The following is a 17,893-nucleotide window of genomic DNA, read 5'->3' on the forward strand; positions in this document are numbered from 1 at the left end:
CCCCCAGGGCTGTCACCACCATGGGTGTCACCACCATCTCTTTGGGGCCTTTGGTGCCCTCCCGTCTTCTCGGGTGGCACAGGGTGCCTGCTCATGTTCTATCTACACAGCCCAGAGCTGCGAGGAGAGGAATCTCCACGAGAACGGGTATGAGTGTGAGTGGCGCTATAACAGCTGTGCCCCGGCCTGTCCTATCACGTGCCAGCATCCTGAGCCACTGGCGTGCCCGGTGCAGTGTGTGGAAGGCTGCCATGCACACTGCCCTCCGGGTAAGTCAACTGTCCTGGGTCGGAAAGGGTTGGAGGGCGGGGCTGGGCTGTCAGGAAAGGTGCTTCCTGGTGGTACTCAACTTCACCCCGTGGTGTCCTGTCCCTGTCCTTACCACCCTGGGTTCTGCTTCCAGGTGCCCTTTCATCCAAGCCAGGCCAGCTATGATTTTTGTCAAGTTCAGCTCCTATACGTGCTTGTGTCTGCCTATTTATGGGCTTACCATTAAGAGAACTTTCTGATAGAACTTTCTGGAATGGCGGGAAAGTTCTGTGGAAAGGTAGCTCCTGTGTCTGAGGAATTGAAGTTTCAATTTTATTTAGTGTCGGTTTACATTGAAATTTTACTAGCTGCCTGAGGTTACTGGCCACTCTATTGGATAGCACATATCTAGAGTAATCAAATATATTCTTTGGTGGAGTGAAAACAGCCTTGGAGATAAGATTGTCCTGAGGCTTGGGCATGGTGAGTTAGGGGGAAGGAATATCCCCTCCCAGTCTTACAGAGGGATACACCAGGCCCAAAGAAAGAGAGTTGCTTTCTAAGTGGTGAGGTGGCCCTTGAGGGAGGCGGGCAGAGCTAGCTTCTGGTAGAGGCTCCTTTAGCTAAAAAGCGAGTCTTCCTTGTGGGAGAGGTGAGAGTTTTCTTCCTAATGGGGGGTTTGTCATGCAGGGAAAATCCTGGATGAGCTTTTGCAGACCTGCATCGACCCCAAAGACTGTCCTGTGTGTGAGGTGGCTGGTCGTCGCTTGGCCTCAGGGAAGAAAATCACCTTGAACCCCAATGACCCTGAGCACTGCCAAATTTGGTAAAACAGACCCTCTGGTGTTTGAAGTGATGTTTTCTGGGGCCTCTTCAGAGACATAGGTTTGGGGAGGAGCTTGCTATGTTAGTTGAGAGGTTGAGTGCTTGTTTTGTTTTATTTCTAGACTTTGCTTCTCTCTCTTTAAGGACAGACTACATTGCGTCCCCAGAAAACACTTCTTGAGAGACTGAAGTATTTTCGTTTCTTCCATCTTGTGGAAGGATATAGTCTCTTACTGTTAGAAATAAGCCCATTGACCCAATGAAAGGAGGGACGCAGAGACTCAGAGCACAAAGAAGCAAGGTTTTAATCAACCTTCTTGCAAGAGTGGGTATCTAACGGATAGGAGCACTCGGGGCAGTTACACAGACAATTTATCTCCTAGCAGAAGTCCCTCCCCCAATTCTTCATTGGTTTGAGTACTACAGAGGTTACAGCCTTACCTGGATGTCTCCTATGCACATGAAGGGCAAAAAGTAGTCTGGTAGGAACAAATGTTCATTCCCTGAGGTGACACAGAGACCTTTCAGTCCCTCCTCCCTGTTTCCTTTGGTGCATGCTCATTGCCAAGCCTGCAAAAATAAGCCTGAGAAATGGAGAGGGGAAGACCTAGGAAGTGAAGTATCTAAGGGTTTGGGACTCCATTGTGGGGGTCAGTTGTACGTATTTCCAGTAGGTTGTAAACTCATTGTTAGACAATACAACTTTTATTTGGTACTTTTGAAAATGAATCCTCTCCCTTATTTCTCACATTATTGTCCCTGGAGGTCACATCTAGTCCAAAGACAGATACCTATGGAAGTCAAATTGCTTTTTACTCAGAGCCCCAACCCCTCAGTGTGATATAGACACCTTGGGGCCACAGCCAAGGTCCCAGGATGGGGCTTTTGCAGTTGGGAGGGAAGACACTATCACTGCACCCTGGGTTCTCACTTGGATTACCTCTGGGAGCTGGCCTTTGGGGAGGTGAGAAGGAGTCCTCAGGGTGAGCTCTGAACTTTCTGAAGCTCTGCTCCCAAGTAGGGAACATGTGTTCAGATGTTGATGTGTTTAACACCACGCCCTGACACTGATCGAGCCTTGTGGGAACTTGAACTTGAGAACTTACATTTTCTGGGGAAGGGCTGTGGCCACAGCTGCCAGAGTCAGACCCCACCACTGCCATCTGTACAAACAAGGGGAACACTGTCCGGGGTTAATTTTCTAGCAGACACAGGAAACTAGAGAGTATGGCACTCACGCATTGTTAACCAAGAATTGAAGCAATAAATCGTGTGGACCATGGGGGAAGTAAGAATTAACTTCCCAGTACGATTCTGCCTGCCCACCTTCCCCATGCTGAAATGGAGACCGTAAGGAATGAAAAAGGGGAGAAGCCAACACTGACTTGGGGTTCTGAGCCACACAGGCATGAGAGCTTAGAGCCCTCTCCCGGCCTCCCTCTGCTGTCCCGTGGGGAGGGCAGCTACCAGGGTACACACTGTGGCTTCAGACAGCTGTGTGCAATAATTCCAAAACAGGCTGGGGACATTGCATGAGAGGCAAGGCACAGGGGACATTTCTCAAGGCTCAGGGAACTGCTGCCTCTCAGCTTTACTGGGGTTGCTGAGGGCAAGTGGCCTCAAAGGCGGAGAGTACGTATAGGGGATGGTCCCAACCTCTGTGGGTCTCCACCACGGGGCAGCTTGATTTCACCTGTGGTTTGGTATACCTTGCCATCTCTAGGACGCTGGTGAGGAGTGACCAGAAGGGTCTGGAAACTTGGTTTGTTAGTGCAGGAATTTGTATGAGGGTAAGGGCTCTGCTGCAGACTTGTGCTTGGAGCTGGGTGCAGGGCCTAGCCTCTCCCTGGCACATGACAGGTATTCACCGCATAGCCCTTGGAGGAATGAATGAACAATCCACTGTCTTTTCCCCTAACATCTTGGACATTCCCAACTTTGTTCTGGGATAAAGTTGGGATTTTGAATCTTTATTCATCTTTCCAAAACGTTTTTACTCCACTTTTTTCTCTTTTTCTTGAGGCCCAACATATTATACAAAATTCGTACAGCTTAAATTGTCACAGAAAATACTGTAAAGCATTTATCTTCAATAGGACCTTTACCAGTCTTGGTCAGCATCATTCTTTTAGATCGTTATTTGTCTTTGGAGACACTTGGAAGAAGGTTTGGATTATAATTAAATATTTATGCTATTAGAGATGTAGGTTGAAAAGACATCAACTTTGAATGGCAGTGTGGATATCCTAGAAGCAAGAAAGGTTCTTCCTCAGGTGCTATGATGGATTAAAGCTTTGGCTTCTAGAATAAAGGGAGGCTTATTGCTGCATGTGTAGAGGTGCTATTTGGGGACATATGTTAAAAAATGCTGTGTCACTTAGGTGGGGAGTGATTCATGGGACCTCAGTTCAAGCAGGCCAGGCAGGCAGTTCTAGGGGAATATATGTGGGATGGTTCTAAATAAGGCCGAGGAGTGCCCAGAAGTTTTTCCTGAACCACTCCTGGTTTTCTCTCTCTACCGCAGTCATTGTGATGGTGTCAACCTCACCTGTGAGGCCTGCAGGGAGCCTGGAGGCCTAGTGGTGCCCCCCACAGAAGGCCCGGTCAGAGCCACCACCCCATACGTGGAGGACACCCCGGAGCCGCCCCTCCACGACTTCTATTGCAGCAGGCTTCTGGACCTGGTTTTCCTGCTAGACGGCTCCTCCAAGCTGTCCGAGGCTGAGTTCGAAGTGCTGAAGGCCTTTGTGGTGGGCATGATGGAGCGTCTGCACATCTCCCAGAAGCGGATCCGCGTGGCCGTGGTGGAGTACCATGACGGCTCCCACGCCTACATCCAGCTCAAGGACCGGAAGCGACCCTCGGAGCTACGGCGCATTGCCAGCCAGGTGAAGTATGCAGGCAGTGAGGTGGCCTCCACCAGCGAGGTCTTGAAGTATACTCTGTTCCAGATCTTTGGCAAGATTGATCGCCCTGAAGCATCCCGCATTGCCCTGCTCCTGATGGCCAGCCAGGAGCCCCAGAGGCTGGCCCGGAATTTGATCCGTTACGTGCAGGGCCTGAAGAAGAAGAAAGTCATCATGATCCCGGTGGGCATCGGGCCCCATGCCAACCTCAAGCAGATCCACACCATTGAGAAGCAGGCCCCCGAGAACAAGGCCTTTGTGCTCAGTGGTGTGGATGAGCTGGAGCAGCAAAGGGATAAAATTATCAACTACCTCTGTGACCTTGCCCCCGAAGCGCCTGCCCCTACCCAGCATCCCCCTATGGTACCAGTCACTGTGGGTCCAGGGCTCATGGGGGTTTCATCCTCAGGACCCAAAAGGAACCCCACGGTTCTGGACGTGGTGTTTGTCCTGGAAGGGTCCGACAAAATTGGTGAGGCCAACTTTAACAAGAGCAGAGAGTTCATGGAGGAGGTGATTCGGCGCATGGATGTGGGCCAGGACGGCATCCACATCACAGTGCTGCAGTACTCGTACATGGTGACTGTGGAGTACACCTTCAGGGAGGCCCAGTCCAAGGGTGAGGTCCTGCAGCAGGTGCGGGAGATCCGGTACCGGGGTGGCAATAGGACCAACACTGGACTGGCCCTGCAGTACCTGTCTGAACACAGCTTCTCAGCCAGTCAGGGGGACCGGGAGCAGGCACCTAACCTGGTCTACATGGTCACTGGAAACCCCGCCTCCGATGAGATCAAGCGGATGCCTGGAGACATCCAGGTGGTACCCATCGGAGTGGGCCCTCATGCCAACCTGCGGGAGCTGGAGCAGCTCAGCTGGCCCAACGCCCCCATCCTCATCCAGGACTTTGGCGTGCTCCCCCGAGAGGCTCCTGATCTGGTGCTGCAGAGGTGCTGCTCTGGAGACGGGCTGCAGATTCCTACCCTCTCCCCCACCCCAGGTATGTGGGCACCTGGCCTGGCGAGAGAGCTGCTGACTGCTGGCAGGGATGCAGTTCTTGGGTACTAATCCTGCTTTTCTGCTCTTTTCAGTCAAACCCTCACCTTTAGAGTCCGAGCCTTTTGGGGAAAGGAGCTTATAAATTCAAAGGTTATACAAGGCTATTGTTAAAATATAAACAATACCAACGATGTAGAGTAAAAAAAATAAATACAAGTTTTGGTTTATCCCACAGCCTCATCCCCACCTAATCCCACTCCTTGCTTTGGAGATAACCTGTTCAGTCTGGGGACTCTCAGCTTTGACCGCACTGGATGGGTAAAATTACTCTAAGTAACTGGTGTTCTTTGGGGCAAGGCCAGAAGTTGGGTGACAGGCGGAGGGTTGCATCCTCAGATTCTGGAACCAGACTGCATTAGTTTGATATTCAACTCTGCCGCTTACTACCTGGGTGATTTGGGGCAATTTATTTTTGGTAATGGTTTTTGGGCAATTCTGAGCAAATACCTCTGTGTATATGTTTCCTTATCTGTGAAAAAAAGTGGGGATGGCAATAGTACTTGTAAAATGCTTAGGGCAGTTTTTGGGCAATTTTGAGCAAACACCTCTGTGTATGTTTCCTTATCTGTGAAAAAAAAAATGGAGATGACAATAGTACTTGTAAAATGCTTAGGGCAGTACCCAGGACTAGCCAAGCGCTCAAAAACTGGTTGCTACTGCTATTGTTGCCTCCTTCTTAACTGATACTAATGTCTAATCAGCTCCTAGTTCTAGAGCACAGGAATGTTTAAGACAGTCCTTGGTGTGTTTGGGACCATCCCAGAATAACTGATTTCTTTTTTTCCCCAAAGAACTTGATTGTTTTTTTTTTTAATTAAGTGTAATTAACATACAATGTTAGTTTCAGGTGTACAACACAATGATTGAACAATTCTATCCATTTCTCAGTGCTCATCACAATGAGTGTACTCTTAATCCCCTTTATTTCACCCATCCCCCACCCACCCCCTCTCTGGTAACCAACTACAGTTTTTTTTCTCTGTATTTAAGTCTTTTGTGTGCATGTATTTTTTTTGTTTGTTTGTCTCTTTTTCCTTTGTTCATTTGTTTCGTTTCTTGAAGTCCAAAGATGAGTAAAATCATATGGTATTTGTCTTTCTTTGACTTATTTCACTTAGCATTAGGTCTACGCTCTAGCTCCATCCATGTTGTTGCAAATGTCACTATTTCATTCTTTTTTATCGCTGAATAATATTCCATTGTGTGCATGTGTATGTATGTATGTATATACACCACATCTTCTTTATCCATTCATTTATGGAAGGACACTTGGGTTGGTTCCATGTCTTGGCTATTGTAAATAATGTTGCAGTAAACATAGGGTGCACATATCTTCTCGAGGATGTGGAGAAAAAGGAACCCTTGTGCACTGTGGGTGGAATGCAAATTGGTGGAAAATAGTATGGAGGTTACTCAAAAGATTAAAAACAGAATTACCACATGATCCAGTCATCCCACTATTGGGTATTTGCCCAAAGAAAATGAAACACTAACACCAGAGTAAGTGTCTCTTAGTTAATGTCTCTTCATTCTCACACTTGTTTTAAGTGCCTTTGTTTTTGTTTTAACCAGAGCCACAGGTTTATTTAAATTCTTGTGATATTTCTGCTGAGGAGAACGGTAATAGCATTATCTGATCAAATCTGGAATGGCCTTCAGGCCAGAGGTTGTTTCTGTGCTGTGATCATGACTCTGTGCCCAAACATTACCATGCACACTGGTCATTTATAGTTGGAATACCTTATAGCACATTCACCAGCCCATAAGACTTGAGAGCATAGAAGTCACCCTCTAGCCCCATGCTGCCGCTCCATTTCCTTTGGCCATCTCCCTGTTATTTTTCAATATTTTGCTCAATTCTAGAAGAGTTGCAGCCTCCAGTTACTGAGGGAGCAGATGCATCTTGCTCTCATCTATAGGCATTTAAACTGCCTTTGGGTGGATTTGGAGTCTTCCCAATGTCTGCCACCCTGGGGCACTCCTGGGTTCCCTTCCCCCTTTCCCGGCCCATGTTACTATCATGCAGGACTGGTGGAGGCACCCTCCCCTTCATGGTTCCTCATGGTGGGTGGCATCCTGCGTGTCCTTGGATGCTGTATCTGCTGCAGTGGGCCTGGTGTGCTCACTTGGGTGCCCACCCTCTTGGTGTCTTTGCAGACTGCAGCCAGCCCCTGGATGTGATCCTCCTCCTGGATGGCTCCTCTAACTTGCCAGCTTCTTATTTTGGTGAAATGAAGAGTTTTGCGAAGGCTTTCATTTCAAAAGCCAACATAGGTGAGCGATGCACCTGTTGGAGCAGGTTGGGAAGGAGCTCTTTCTGAGGCTCCACCTGATCCAGAGTGCGATTTCCACGTTGTCTTTCCTGTTAGGGCCTCGGCTCACTCAGGTGTCAGTGCTGCAGTATGGAAGCATCACCACCATCGACGTGCCGTGGAATGTGGCCTATGAGAAAGTCCATTTGCTGAGCCTCGTGGACCTCATGCAGCAGGAGGGAGGCCCCAACCGAATTGGTAACCTGGTGCTATGGGCTGGGAGGCAGGAGCTTCGTCTGGTCTTAATTCTTGGCATATGTAACTAAGTGACCTCGGCCAGTCACTTTGCTCTTTAGGCTAGTTTCCCTCCCTGTAAAGTGTGGGCCTGGATGCTCTTCCGGATCTGATTTGTGTGTTTCTCTGTCTCTGAATCCTTCTGTTTGGTTGACCTAAGGATCTGCCATGAGACAGGATGCCCAGCATTTCCTGCCGTCAGGACTGACTTGGTGTGGACTGTTCTCCATTCTCAGGGGATGCTTTGGGCTTTGCTGTGCGATATGTCACCTCAGAAGTCCACGGTGCCAGGCCTGGAGCCTCGAAGGTGGTGGTCATCCTGGTCATGGATGTCTCCACGGATTCGGTGGACGCTGCAGCCGATGCAGCCAGGTCCAACCGTAAGTGTCCAGTGTGCAATCCCGAGACTCTCCTAACCTGCTAGAAGATTGAAAGCAGCTAGCGGGATTGCTTTTGGATGGCCTGATGGTTGTGAATGCTTAATAGCCACCCGTGGCCTGATTCCAAACAGCAGGAAGTGGACCAATCCCTGTGTTACTTAGAAACCAAACAGTAATAAATATGCATTTGTCCTTCATTTGTCTGCTTGCTTTCAACTGTCACTTTTAAGCCTTCCCTTTGTGTCCAGGGCTGGGGCTGGGTCAGACCTCCACACCTTTCCTTTTGGAAGTGGTGTGGTGTCCTTGCCCTGTCCCCAGTCTCACCACCTCACCACGTCTGAGGCCAGAGGGACTCATTATGGGGTGGTGAGAACCATCAGACCTTCACATGTGCCAAGCCCTTTTCCAGTACCTGCCTAATGGGTTAATGATTGATGAGATGATGACCTGAGCCGAAATCTAGAGTCAGACACTTAACCGACTAAGCCACCAGGCGCCCCTGTAATAGCTTTCTGATGGAATCCCAACTGCCATCCTTGTCCCCTGTAGTTCATAAACAACATGGTGGCTGTAGCCACCCTTTAAAAACTGGTCAGCCCATGTCACTCCTCTGCCCCAAAGTCTTGACTGGCTTCCCCTTTCGTTCAGAGAACATGTTATGTCCTTGTGTGGGCTGTGAAGATTTGCATGGTCTGTGACCCACTTCCTCTCGTGTTTGGTCTGCTCCAGCCACCCTGGAGCACACATTCAGACTGCTGCTCAGAGCCTCTTCGCTCATCGTTCACTCTGCTTGGGACATCCTCTTGGCTTCTTCTGTCCTCACCTCAGGTCTCTGCTCAAATGTCATCAAATGCTTATCCAGCCACCTTGCATGAAACAGTAATTCCCACTTCTACCCCGGGCACTCCCATCCTCATATCTCATTTTGTTTTTTCCTAAGCACTTACCCACGTCTGAAATACTAGAGATTTCCTTATTTTTGTGTTTTTTTGTCTGTCTTTGCCCAGTGCAAGGTCCACAAAGACAGGGACTTCATCTGCTCGGCTCACTGTATCCCCATTGCTTAGAATAGTACCTGACACAGGGTGGTGTCATTAAAACTGGTTGACTGACTGAATATTTGCTGACGGGGTCACTTTATGTGACCCATCTAGGAAGCATGAGGCTCTGTACAGATGCTGGGGATAGGTTCAGGTCAGTCCATTTTGGGCCCACCTGACCAAAGCAGGTTAACACAGACTCTTTCTTGTTCCTCTGCTAACCCCAGGAGTGACAGTGATCCCCATTGGAATTGGGGATCGGTATGATGAGGCCCAGCTGAGGATCTTGGCAGGCCCAAAGGCCAGCTCCAATGTGGTGAAGCTCCAGCGAATCGAAGACCTTCCCACCATGGTCACCCTAGGAAATTCCTTCTTCCACAAGCTATGCTCTGGTGAGTCTTGTAATGCCTTTCATACCACCTCAAAAGGAAAAACCCCATTCTAGAGACCCAAAGGTATGCATGCACAAGATCTGGCGTTGAATGAAGATTGTTACATAGACCAGGACCTTTAAGTTTCTGCTCATGGAAAGTTTGTACTATAAACATCCGAGGGACCACCAGAAAGTTCTCTGTGTAAAGCCCTCCTTCCATCCTAACTGTCCATCAAGACTTTAGCAGAGACAACCCATGCTTGCTGGCGCAGAGTGATCTTGAACAAAGAAGTGGAAGACAGATGCAGGGAACCCCAGCAGCCTGCAGACCATGGTCTTCTTCCCCATGCCCTATATTCACCCTCAGCCTGAGCATATAGGGCCTTAGAAAAACAGTAATGTAGAATCTAATATCAAAGTGCCATGGCTTAAACTGACTTAGGTTAGAATTTTTATTTTTACCATATATAATTCTTTTTATCTGATTTTATTTATTTTCCTAATGTGATTAGCTCTGAGTCAAAACCTACTAGAGTTATTGCCCTTTCCTGCTGGAAGCTAGCTCTCCTGGAAGGACTCTTAAAGGTCTCTTTTGAATTTCTGGGACCTTGCCTCATTTCCTCCCCAACCCCTCACTAGGCACTGATCTACACATGAAATGGGAAAAGGAGTTTCTGACCTGAGAAGCTTCATGCCTTGTAGAGATTGCTGTGTTCTTACTGTTGTTATCACCATAGTTATTGAGAACCACAGAGCATGCCTGAAGAGCCACAGGGTGACCACCTCTTAACCTGGTGGACCTGCATATACTCACAGTCAAACCTGGTCAGACCCTTTTTGCAGAGTGAAGTCCCCTTCTGGGACTAGCCCTGGGGCCACACAGACTTTGTGAATGGCTTCTGCTGCACGTTGGGAATGGGAACTCAGATCTTAATTGTGTCTGTTTCAGGGTTCCTTGGCGTTTGCGTGGATGAGGAAGGGAATGAGAAGAGAGTGAGTTCCCTTCAGCGCTGGCTTTGAAAGAAAGATAAGAATGAGTATTTGGGGTTCTTGTTCCCCCTTTTTCCTCCTTTGGTCTTGGTCCAGTTCTCCCTCTTATATCCTGCTTTTGTGCATGTGTGTGGATGTGTGGGGACGTTCCACTTGTAAATCTTGTGTTCTGCATCCTTGCTGCTTGGGCCCATGTCCAAGTCCTAGTCTCTGTGTCCTCAGAGGGGGTCAGTTGCCCAGTTGATGGGCTTAGTGCAGGACTGGCTCATCCTGTACCTGCCTGAATCTGCTTCTTTCTTCTGTAGCCCGGGGACATCTGGACCCTGCCAGACCAGTGTCACACAGTTACTTGCCTGCCAGATGGCCAGACCTTGCTGAAGAGTCATCGAGTCAACTGTGACCGAGGCCCGAGGCCATCATGTCCCAACAGCCAGCCCCCTCTCAGGGTGGAGGAGACTTGTGGCTGCCGCTGGACCTGCCCCTGTGAGTCCGATGCTTCATCAGCCTGGGTGGTGTTGCAGGGGCAGTGCTTTTAGCGTGGCTGTGCAGAGAGGTAGACCAGAAGCCCCTTTCCCTCCTCACTACATGTAGAATGCTACTTTCACCCATGTCCCCTCCCTCTTGTGTCTTTTGGATGTATGTTCATTCAGTCCCAGGGATCGGTGTTCTCCTCCTGTGTCTTTGGAAAGCACCTCCCCAGATAATGCATAACCAGAAGGAATAATTGATTGTTTCTTTCTCAACTTGGCTGTTGGCAAGTCATTAGGAGTCTATGCTGTAGAAGTAGAACAGTGAGAGGGACGCCCCCAGAAAACTCTCCACTCACACCTGGAGCTGGATGGGAGTTGGGTGCCATGGTACATCGTCACAGTGGCCTGGTTTATGAGGAGGACATAGTAAACTCCATCTTATGCAGCCCTGTGGAGGGCATTCATCCGTGGGGGAGGGTTAGCCCCCGCCTCATGGTTGGGAGAAATGGCTGCATAGGTAATACGTAGCCGGCGTATAATTCCTGTGTTAAATAGACACAACCAGTGGGATAAAACCAAAACTGTATTTTATTCCTCGGCCTCCCTTGACAGTTTATTTAGTAGGATAAATGATCTCCCTGGACTGGATGAGAATGCTACCAGACCTGTGTCATCTCTGTTTATTCATAAAGAGTTCTATGGTTACTTTAAGTTATAAAACAAAGGCTCAACTTGGTAATTAGGTGCCCACTCCTGTGTAATCACCAAAACCTTAACCTTGAGTTAGAGTTAAAACAGCTCCCTACTCCCAGTTTGTGCTGCCTGCCCCCAAGAAAGGGGTGTGTTCTGCCTCTCCCCCAGCTTGGGGAACCTTCTGAAGAAGGTTCTCCTGTGACTGGTGCTTCTGTGAGAGGGCTCTGTGCTCTCTGGCCTGGCAGGTGTTTAAGGTGACCACTTTACCTTGCCAGCTCTCAGAGGCTCCCCTGCTCTATTCCTCTGGTACTCAATCTTGGGGTGCAGAAGGATTCTGTATCATTGGGCTGCCTGCTGCTTCTCCTTGCCAGGGAGTGGAGTGTGCCTGCTTCCCCAAACAGTAGCAAGCCACATCTGGGCAATAGTAATAGCTTCTTTCTTTTACATTCTTCAGGTTAAGTTTCAGACACTGGTCCAGGGTCCCTGTAACTGCATGATACACAAACCCATCTCTGGGAGTGGCCTCTTGAAAGTCCTGTTCCCAAGGCTTGGTTGTCCCTAGTGGGGCACCTGGGGGTGTGAGACCCACAATGCAATAGGAACTCTGTACAAACAAATGTCTTCTTAAATCCAGTCCCTCAATACCCCTCTTGACTCCTTTTATAACCTTGACTCTTTATACTCTCTTTTTATCAGAAGCAATAAAACTAGATTTGGGCTATTTTTTTAAGCATTTAAAACATTTTAAAATTAAAAATATTTAAAACTTTTTATTTTGGACAATTTCAGGTTTACAAAAAAAGCTGCACAAATGATACAAAGAATTTCTGAGTATCTTCACCCAGCTTGGTGTATCTTATATAATCACAGTATAATGATCAAAATCAGGAATTAACATCCATAAAGTACACCTGTAAACATCTTACTCAGTTTTTATCAGTTGTCCCACTCATGTCCTTTGTTCAGAGGTAGGATTCAATTCAGAATCCCACATGACATTAAGTCGTCATGTTTCTGTAGTCTCCTTCAATCTACAACAGATCCTAAGTATTTCTTTGATGTTTATGACCTTGACATTTATGAAGAGTTCTGGCTAGTAATTTTGTAGAATGTCCCTCAATTTGGGTTAGATTTAGGTTACACATTTTGTTAAGAATACCCTGGAAGACATGCTGTATCTTTTTTGGTTTGTCAAGAGGAGACACAGGATATCAATTTGTCTCATTACAGGTGACGTTAGGTTTGATCACTTGGTTTAGGTGATATTTACCAGATTTTTCCACTGTAAAATTACTGTTTTCCTCCTCGTAATTAATAATGATCATATACAGAGATATTTTGAAACTATGGAAATATACTTTTACCCACTAAGTTTACCATGCATTGATGATCCTCACCTGAAACAGTTTTTATTGTGTTTGCCAGATAGTGATTTTTGATTTCCATCATCCCTGTCACATTTACTAGTTGGAATTCCATTGAAAGGAAGAACTTTTCCTTCTCTGTCATTGATTAATTCAGTTAATTATTTGTGTCAATATGGGCTCATTGGTTCTTATTTTATTCTATGGGGTATAATCAATTACTAGCATTATTTATTTTCTTGGTTGATGGTCTCAGATGTGGCTAATGGGAACCCTTTCAATTTTACTCTTGTGTCCTTTTGACATGTCTACCTCCCTCTCTCACACGGTAAGGAGTCTGGCTCTCATTATCCACGATATATTTATATGTTGGCTTAATCCCAGAATACACATAAAGTAGTTTCAGAATTGCTAACCAATGCCTGGATGAAAAACAAATCTAACTAGAGTACAGTATTCATATGCAATTCTTTTTGTCTTTTGCCTTTAGTACATAGTACATTCCCCCCAACCCCACCTGTATCATTTAGATTAGTTTCTCCCCTAACAGCGTAGTTATGTTATTTATTACCATGATTTCAATTTGTTTCTGTTTGTATTTCGTTTTGGGTTTCCCTCATCCCCATCCTTGTTGAGTTTATTCATTTGTTCTTGTATGTGAATTACTAACATTGCCCCAAATGTGAGAATGTACAGAAAGGTTTATTCAGAGTGTCACTCCACTCTTCCCATCCCTCCGTGCTTTCTACTAGTTTCCACTTATGTCCCCTGCAGGTAACCAGTCTCATTTATTTCAGGTTCATCCTTCTTCACAAATGAGCTTTGCCTTTTTTGCTTAAAAACATAGTCCAGAAATCCTCCCTACCAGTTCAAAGACAGCAGAGGGCATAGGAGAGGACCACAGAAGTGAAGTAATTTATCCAAGGTCACAGTATAAGCACAGGGTGGAACAGAATTCAGTCTTGAGTTTCTCTGGCTCTGAAGCACCCACTTCATGGTAACAGTTTATGTGACGCTGGGCAGAGCCATTCTCACTAGCTTGCCACGTGTGAGCTAATACTTCTTTGCCTGTAACTTGTGACATCCTCATAGCAGAGGGGCTGATCTCCTAAAGACGTGACACTTTCCATAGCTCGAGTGTTGGGAACCACTTGCTGCATGGGCATCAAGTGCCCCTCGGGAGTGACTGACTGCTCCGGGTCTCAGGGGATTTTGAGTCGAAGAGCTCCAGGCAGGCTGCTCAGCTCTGACAGATGGTGCATCCAGGCTCTTCATTTGTTAGTGGCTGTGCTGCTTGACGCACAGGCCACGGATGCAGGTGGAGGTTGCCTGGACCTGGTATGAGCTAGGGACATCAGTGCAGCCTCACAGACCGCTGAGCCTGCCTCTCAGTCCTTGGGCTTTTATTTACCCACCACCATAGCTGTGGTCACAGATGCTCTGGAAAGCTCATCTCCAACTTCCTTTAGGTCTAAGATTAGCTTTCAAATCATGCATGGCAGTGGTGCCTTCCATGGGAGGGTTTTACAGAATCATCTTATGCAGATGCAAGATGATGAGTGTTTCCAAGTGGTGTTTTAACAGGACCCTTGAGAATTTGCTGATCGTGTGAATGAATGAGTGGCAAATGAGGGAGTGTGGAGACCCAATCATTTGTTTTGGCTTCAGAAATATTTCTCTCGTGTGATCATCCCTTAAGGGATCAAGTCAACATGGCCACTTGTACAATTAGAAACTTGGCAGCTGAGAGGACACATGTGTCTTTAGGTGAACTTTCTTTACAATGAGCTCATAAGCTCATGATACACTTAGATCCTCATGATTTCAACAAGTCATAACAACCCTGAAATTTAACTTTGTTTCCTGAGCCAAAGCATCCCTACAGAGGAGATCATTCACTTTACACGTTAACATTTTTTGGAAGTATGGTTGTATAATTTTCCATGTTTTTTTGTGATACTTGTCCTTCTAAACCTTCTCTAGAAAAATATTTAATGGCCAAGTGTTACTTAGCTAAGCCGCTCTCTCTACCTCTCATAATTTCAGATTCCTAATCTGTAAAAAGGAGGAAGTTAGGCTACATGACCTCAAAGGGCCCGTTCTGCGCTCAACTCTATTTATCTGTTTGCAAAATGGTAACATCTGCCTCTTTGCATGTGTGGGAGTTTGGATAATGTCACACCCATCCTTTGCTCTCCCCTGTTCAGGTGTGTGCATGGGCAGCTCTACCCGGCACATTGTGACCTTTGATGGACAGAATTTCAAGCTGACTGGCAGCTGTTCCTATGTCCTCTTTCAAAACAAGGAGCAGGACCTGGAGGTGATTCTCCATAATGGTGCCTGCATCCCTGAGACGAGGCAGGCCTGCATGAAGTCCATTGAGGTGAAACATGACGGCCTCTCAGTTGAGCTCCACAGTGACATGCAGGTGAGAGGTGCTTTCTGTGGGTCCCATGCAAGACAGCAACAGAACCCCCAAGAAGCCTCTGGTGGCACTTGGTTTTAGCTGGTGTGTCTGTTAGGGACACACCAGCTTCTGCCCCACCAGCAGAGCACCACCTTCTTAGGAGAAGCTTATTTTCATCTCCCTTGTGGCATGATTTCATGTTGTTCTGGGCCCAGATTTGGAAGAAAGGATCCATTTTAGGTAGCATTACATGACAAATCTAGTGCTGGTTTCTGGTGCTGGCAGAAAATTGGGAGAGACACCAGAGCTGTTTACCCAGCAGGCATGATGAGCCCAGTGCACAGGACCTGTGCGTTTTCCAAAGGAGAATATTTAGGATCTACATTAGGGCCTTTGAAAATATTTAGGGCCTGATCAAAACGTATGGCTCCAAAATTTGAGAGGAAAGCTGCAACACTGATAAAAATAAATGTTTGTTTACAAAAGGCTACATATGACAACTTCTTGTTCATTTAGAAATCACAAATATTTCATTATGTGAAAGTAACTTGTAGTAACCTTCTTCTCATTTTGTAAGAATTTCTGAATATGCACATTCATTGCTGAAAAATCATAGCTAGTCCTATATTAAATGAGTAGCTCAAGCCCAAAATTTTAAAATCAAAAGGATAAAAAGCCTTCCAAAACCTTTAACAGCAAAAATTATATTCACCCTGGGACTTTTAGTATGTTTGATATGATGTATAATGGGGCCTCCAAAGAGCTGGTGACCAAAAATATGCATACATACATACATACATACATACATACATAAATGGACTTAACATAGTCCTGTGAGATGCTCCTGGAGACACCGCCCTGATGAACTGACAAAAGGCAACTTTCTCAGTGTTTCTGGAAGGGGTTGCCCTTCCCTGTTGAATGTACACAGACTCAAGGCTGGCTTTAACCCCTGGGCTTTCAGGCCATCTGTATAGGATTGTAATGCTCTGTTCTCCCATCAAGCTCTGCAAAGCCCCTTCATCTTAGAAGAGCTGCTGTCAGATATCAGAGTTTGTGGATGACACTGGAGTTGAATGTGACAGAAGCGTAGGGACTATCAGTAACCTCAGGAAGAAGCGAAGATGAAATTCTAAGATTCTTTATTGTGATGACCACTGATGAGTCATTTTCTTCTTTGGGCAGCTGACAGTGAATGGAAGACTGGTCTCTGTCCCATATGTGGGTGGGGACATAGAAGTCAATGTCTATGGCACCATCATGTATGAGATGAGATTCAACCATCTTGGCCACATCTTCACATTTACTCCACAAAACAATGAGTTCCAGCTGCAGCTCAGCCCCAAGACCTTTGCTTCGAAGATGTATGGTCTCTGTGGTGAGAACATTCTCCTGACTGTCCCCCCTTTGCATTTATAAACCTTCGCTCTAGTCTCGGGACTCTTGGCTGCTTGTGCTTCTGGGTCCGGTTGGTTATAAGTTTCAGACGCTGGTGGGGATGGAGAACGGCCAGGTCTCTAGCATCAGTAGGTGGGCACCCAGGGCTAACAATCTTGTCTTTCCTCGTTTGTATAGGGATCTGCGATGAGAACGGGGCCAATGACTTCATGCTGAGGGATGGCACGGTCACCACAGACTGGAAGGTGCTCATCCAGGAATGGACGGTACAGCAGCCAGGGAAGACGTGCCAGCCTGTTCCCGAGGAACAGTGTCCTGTCTCCATCAGTTCCCACTGCCAGCTCCTCCTCTCAGCCCTGTTTGCCGAATGCCACCAGCTCCTGGCACCAGCCACCTTTTACGCCATGTGCCAGCAGGACAGTTGCCACCAGGAGCAAGTGTGTGAGGCGATTGCCCTGTACGCCCACCTCTGTCGGACCAAAGGAGTCTGTGTTGACTGGAGGAGGAGTAATTTCTGTGGTGAGTCTCCACATGCGTCCTCCTGAAGTCGGGAAGACCAACTAATCATGGGCTTGCTCAACCTCTTGGAGCCTCAGATTCTTTTTCTGGGTGATAAAGATAAAAATCCCTGCTTTTCCTATTATGTAGGATCCCATTTAGGATCAAATAAGATGGTAGATGTTTAAGTCATTTGAGTGCAGGATTTCTGTGCAAATGAAGGCATTTCTACAGTTCAGACAGATGTGACTTTAATGTATCAGACACCTATAGGCATCAGCAAAGTACAGAATGACCAGCCATATTGAGTTTGAAATTCCACCAGGTTTAGCAAACGCTCACAGAGTAAGCCATGCCTGAGCAGGGTTTTGAAGTGTGAGTGGATTTTGCCACTCAATATTAAGACATGTCTTAATAACAGATACCACGGGATTGCTAGTGTAGATACCTCCCCAAGTTCAGTTCCCCTACTTGAACTTGGCATTTATCATTTAACATGTGGGGGGTACCATGATGAATCAGATGCCTCAGGGGGTGCTGGAGTGACAAGAACACTGAACTTCAGCACCCTCAGTTACTGAATATGATCCCTGACCTTTTCTGGAGGGAAATCAATATATGCAAACATCTCAGAGTCTCGGAGTTTATTATCCTAGAGCTGTTACAGATCTCACCTGTGGCTGGAGGACTTGGGCACC

The 17,893-nt window shown here is 46.9% G+C and overlaps 1 protein-coding gene across 1 annotated transcript in view; it reads left to right on the forward strand.

The window, feature by feature from the left end:
• The window catches only part of VWF (von Willebrand factor), a 138,075-nt gene that overhangs the window by 87,480 nt on the left and 32,702 nt on the right, over positions 1-17,893 (forward strand). Inside the window, exons 26-37 of the mRNA XM_040462716.1 lie at positions 111-269; positions 940-1,075; positions 3,599-4,977; positions 7,194-7,310; positions 7,406-7,546; positions 7,819-7,962; positions 9,230-9,394; positions 10,325-10,368; positions 10,671-10,848; positions 15,100-15,320; positions 16,485-16,677; positions 16,875-17,216. Coding sequence (XP_040318650.1) covers positions 111-269; positions 940-1,075; positions 3,599-4,977; positions 7,194-7,310; positions 7,406-7,546; positions 7,819-7,962; positions 9,230-9,394; positions 10,325-10,368; positions 10,671-10,848; positions 15,100-15,320; positions 16,485-16,677; positions 16,875-17,216 — 3,219 coding nt within the window. The remainder of the gene's footprint in view (positions 1-110; positions 270-939; positions 1,076-3,598; positions 4,978-7,193; positions 7,311-7,405; positions 7,547-7,818; positions 7,963-9,229; positions 9,395-10,324; positions 10,369-10,670; positions 10,849-15,099; positions 15,321-16,484; positions 16,678-16,874; positions 17,217-17,893) is intronic.

This window comes from Herpailurus yagouaroundi, unplaced genomic scaffold (assembly GCF_014898765.1).
Source record: "Herpailurus yagouaroundi ecotype Mexico unplaced genomic scaffold, PumYag 355, whole genome shotgun sequence".
NCBI classification, from domain to species: domain Eukaryota; kingdom Metazoa; phylum Chordata; class Mammalia; order Carnivora; family Felidae; genus Herpailurus; species Herpailurus yagouaroundi.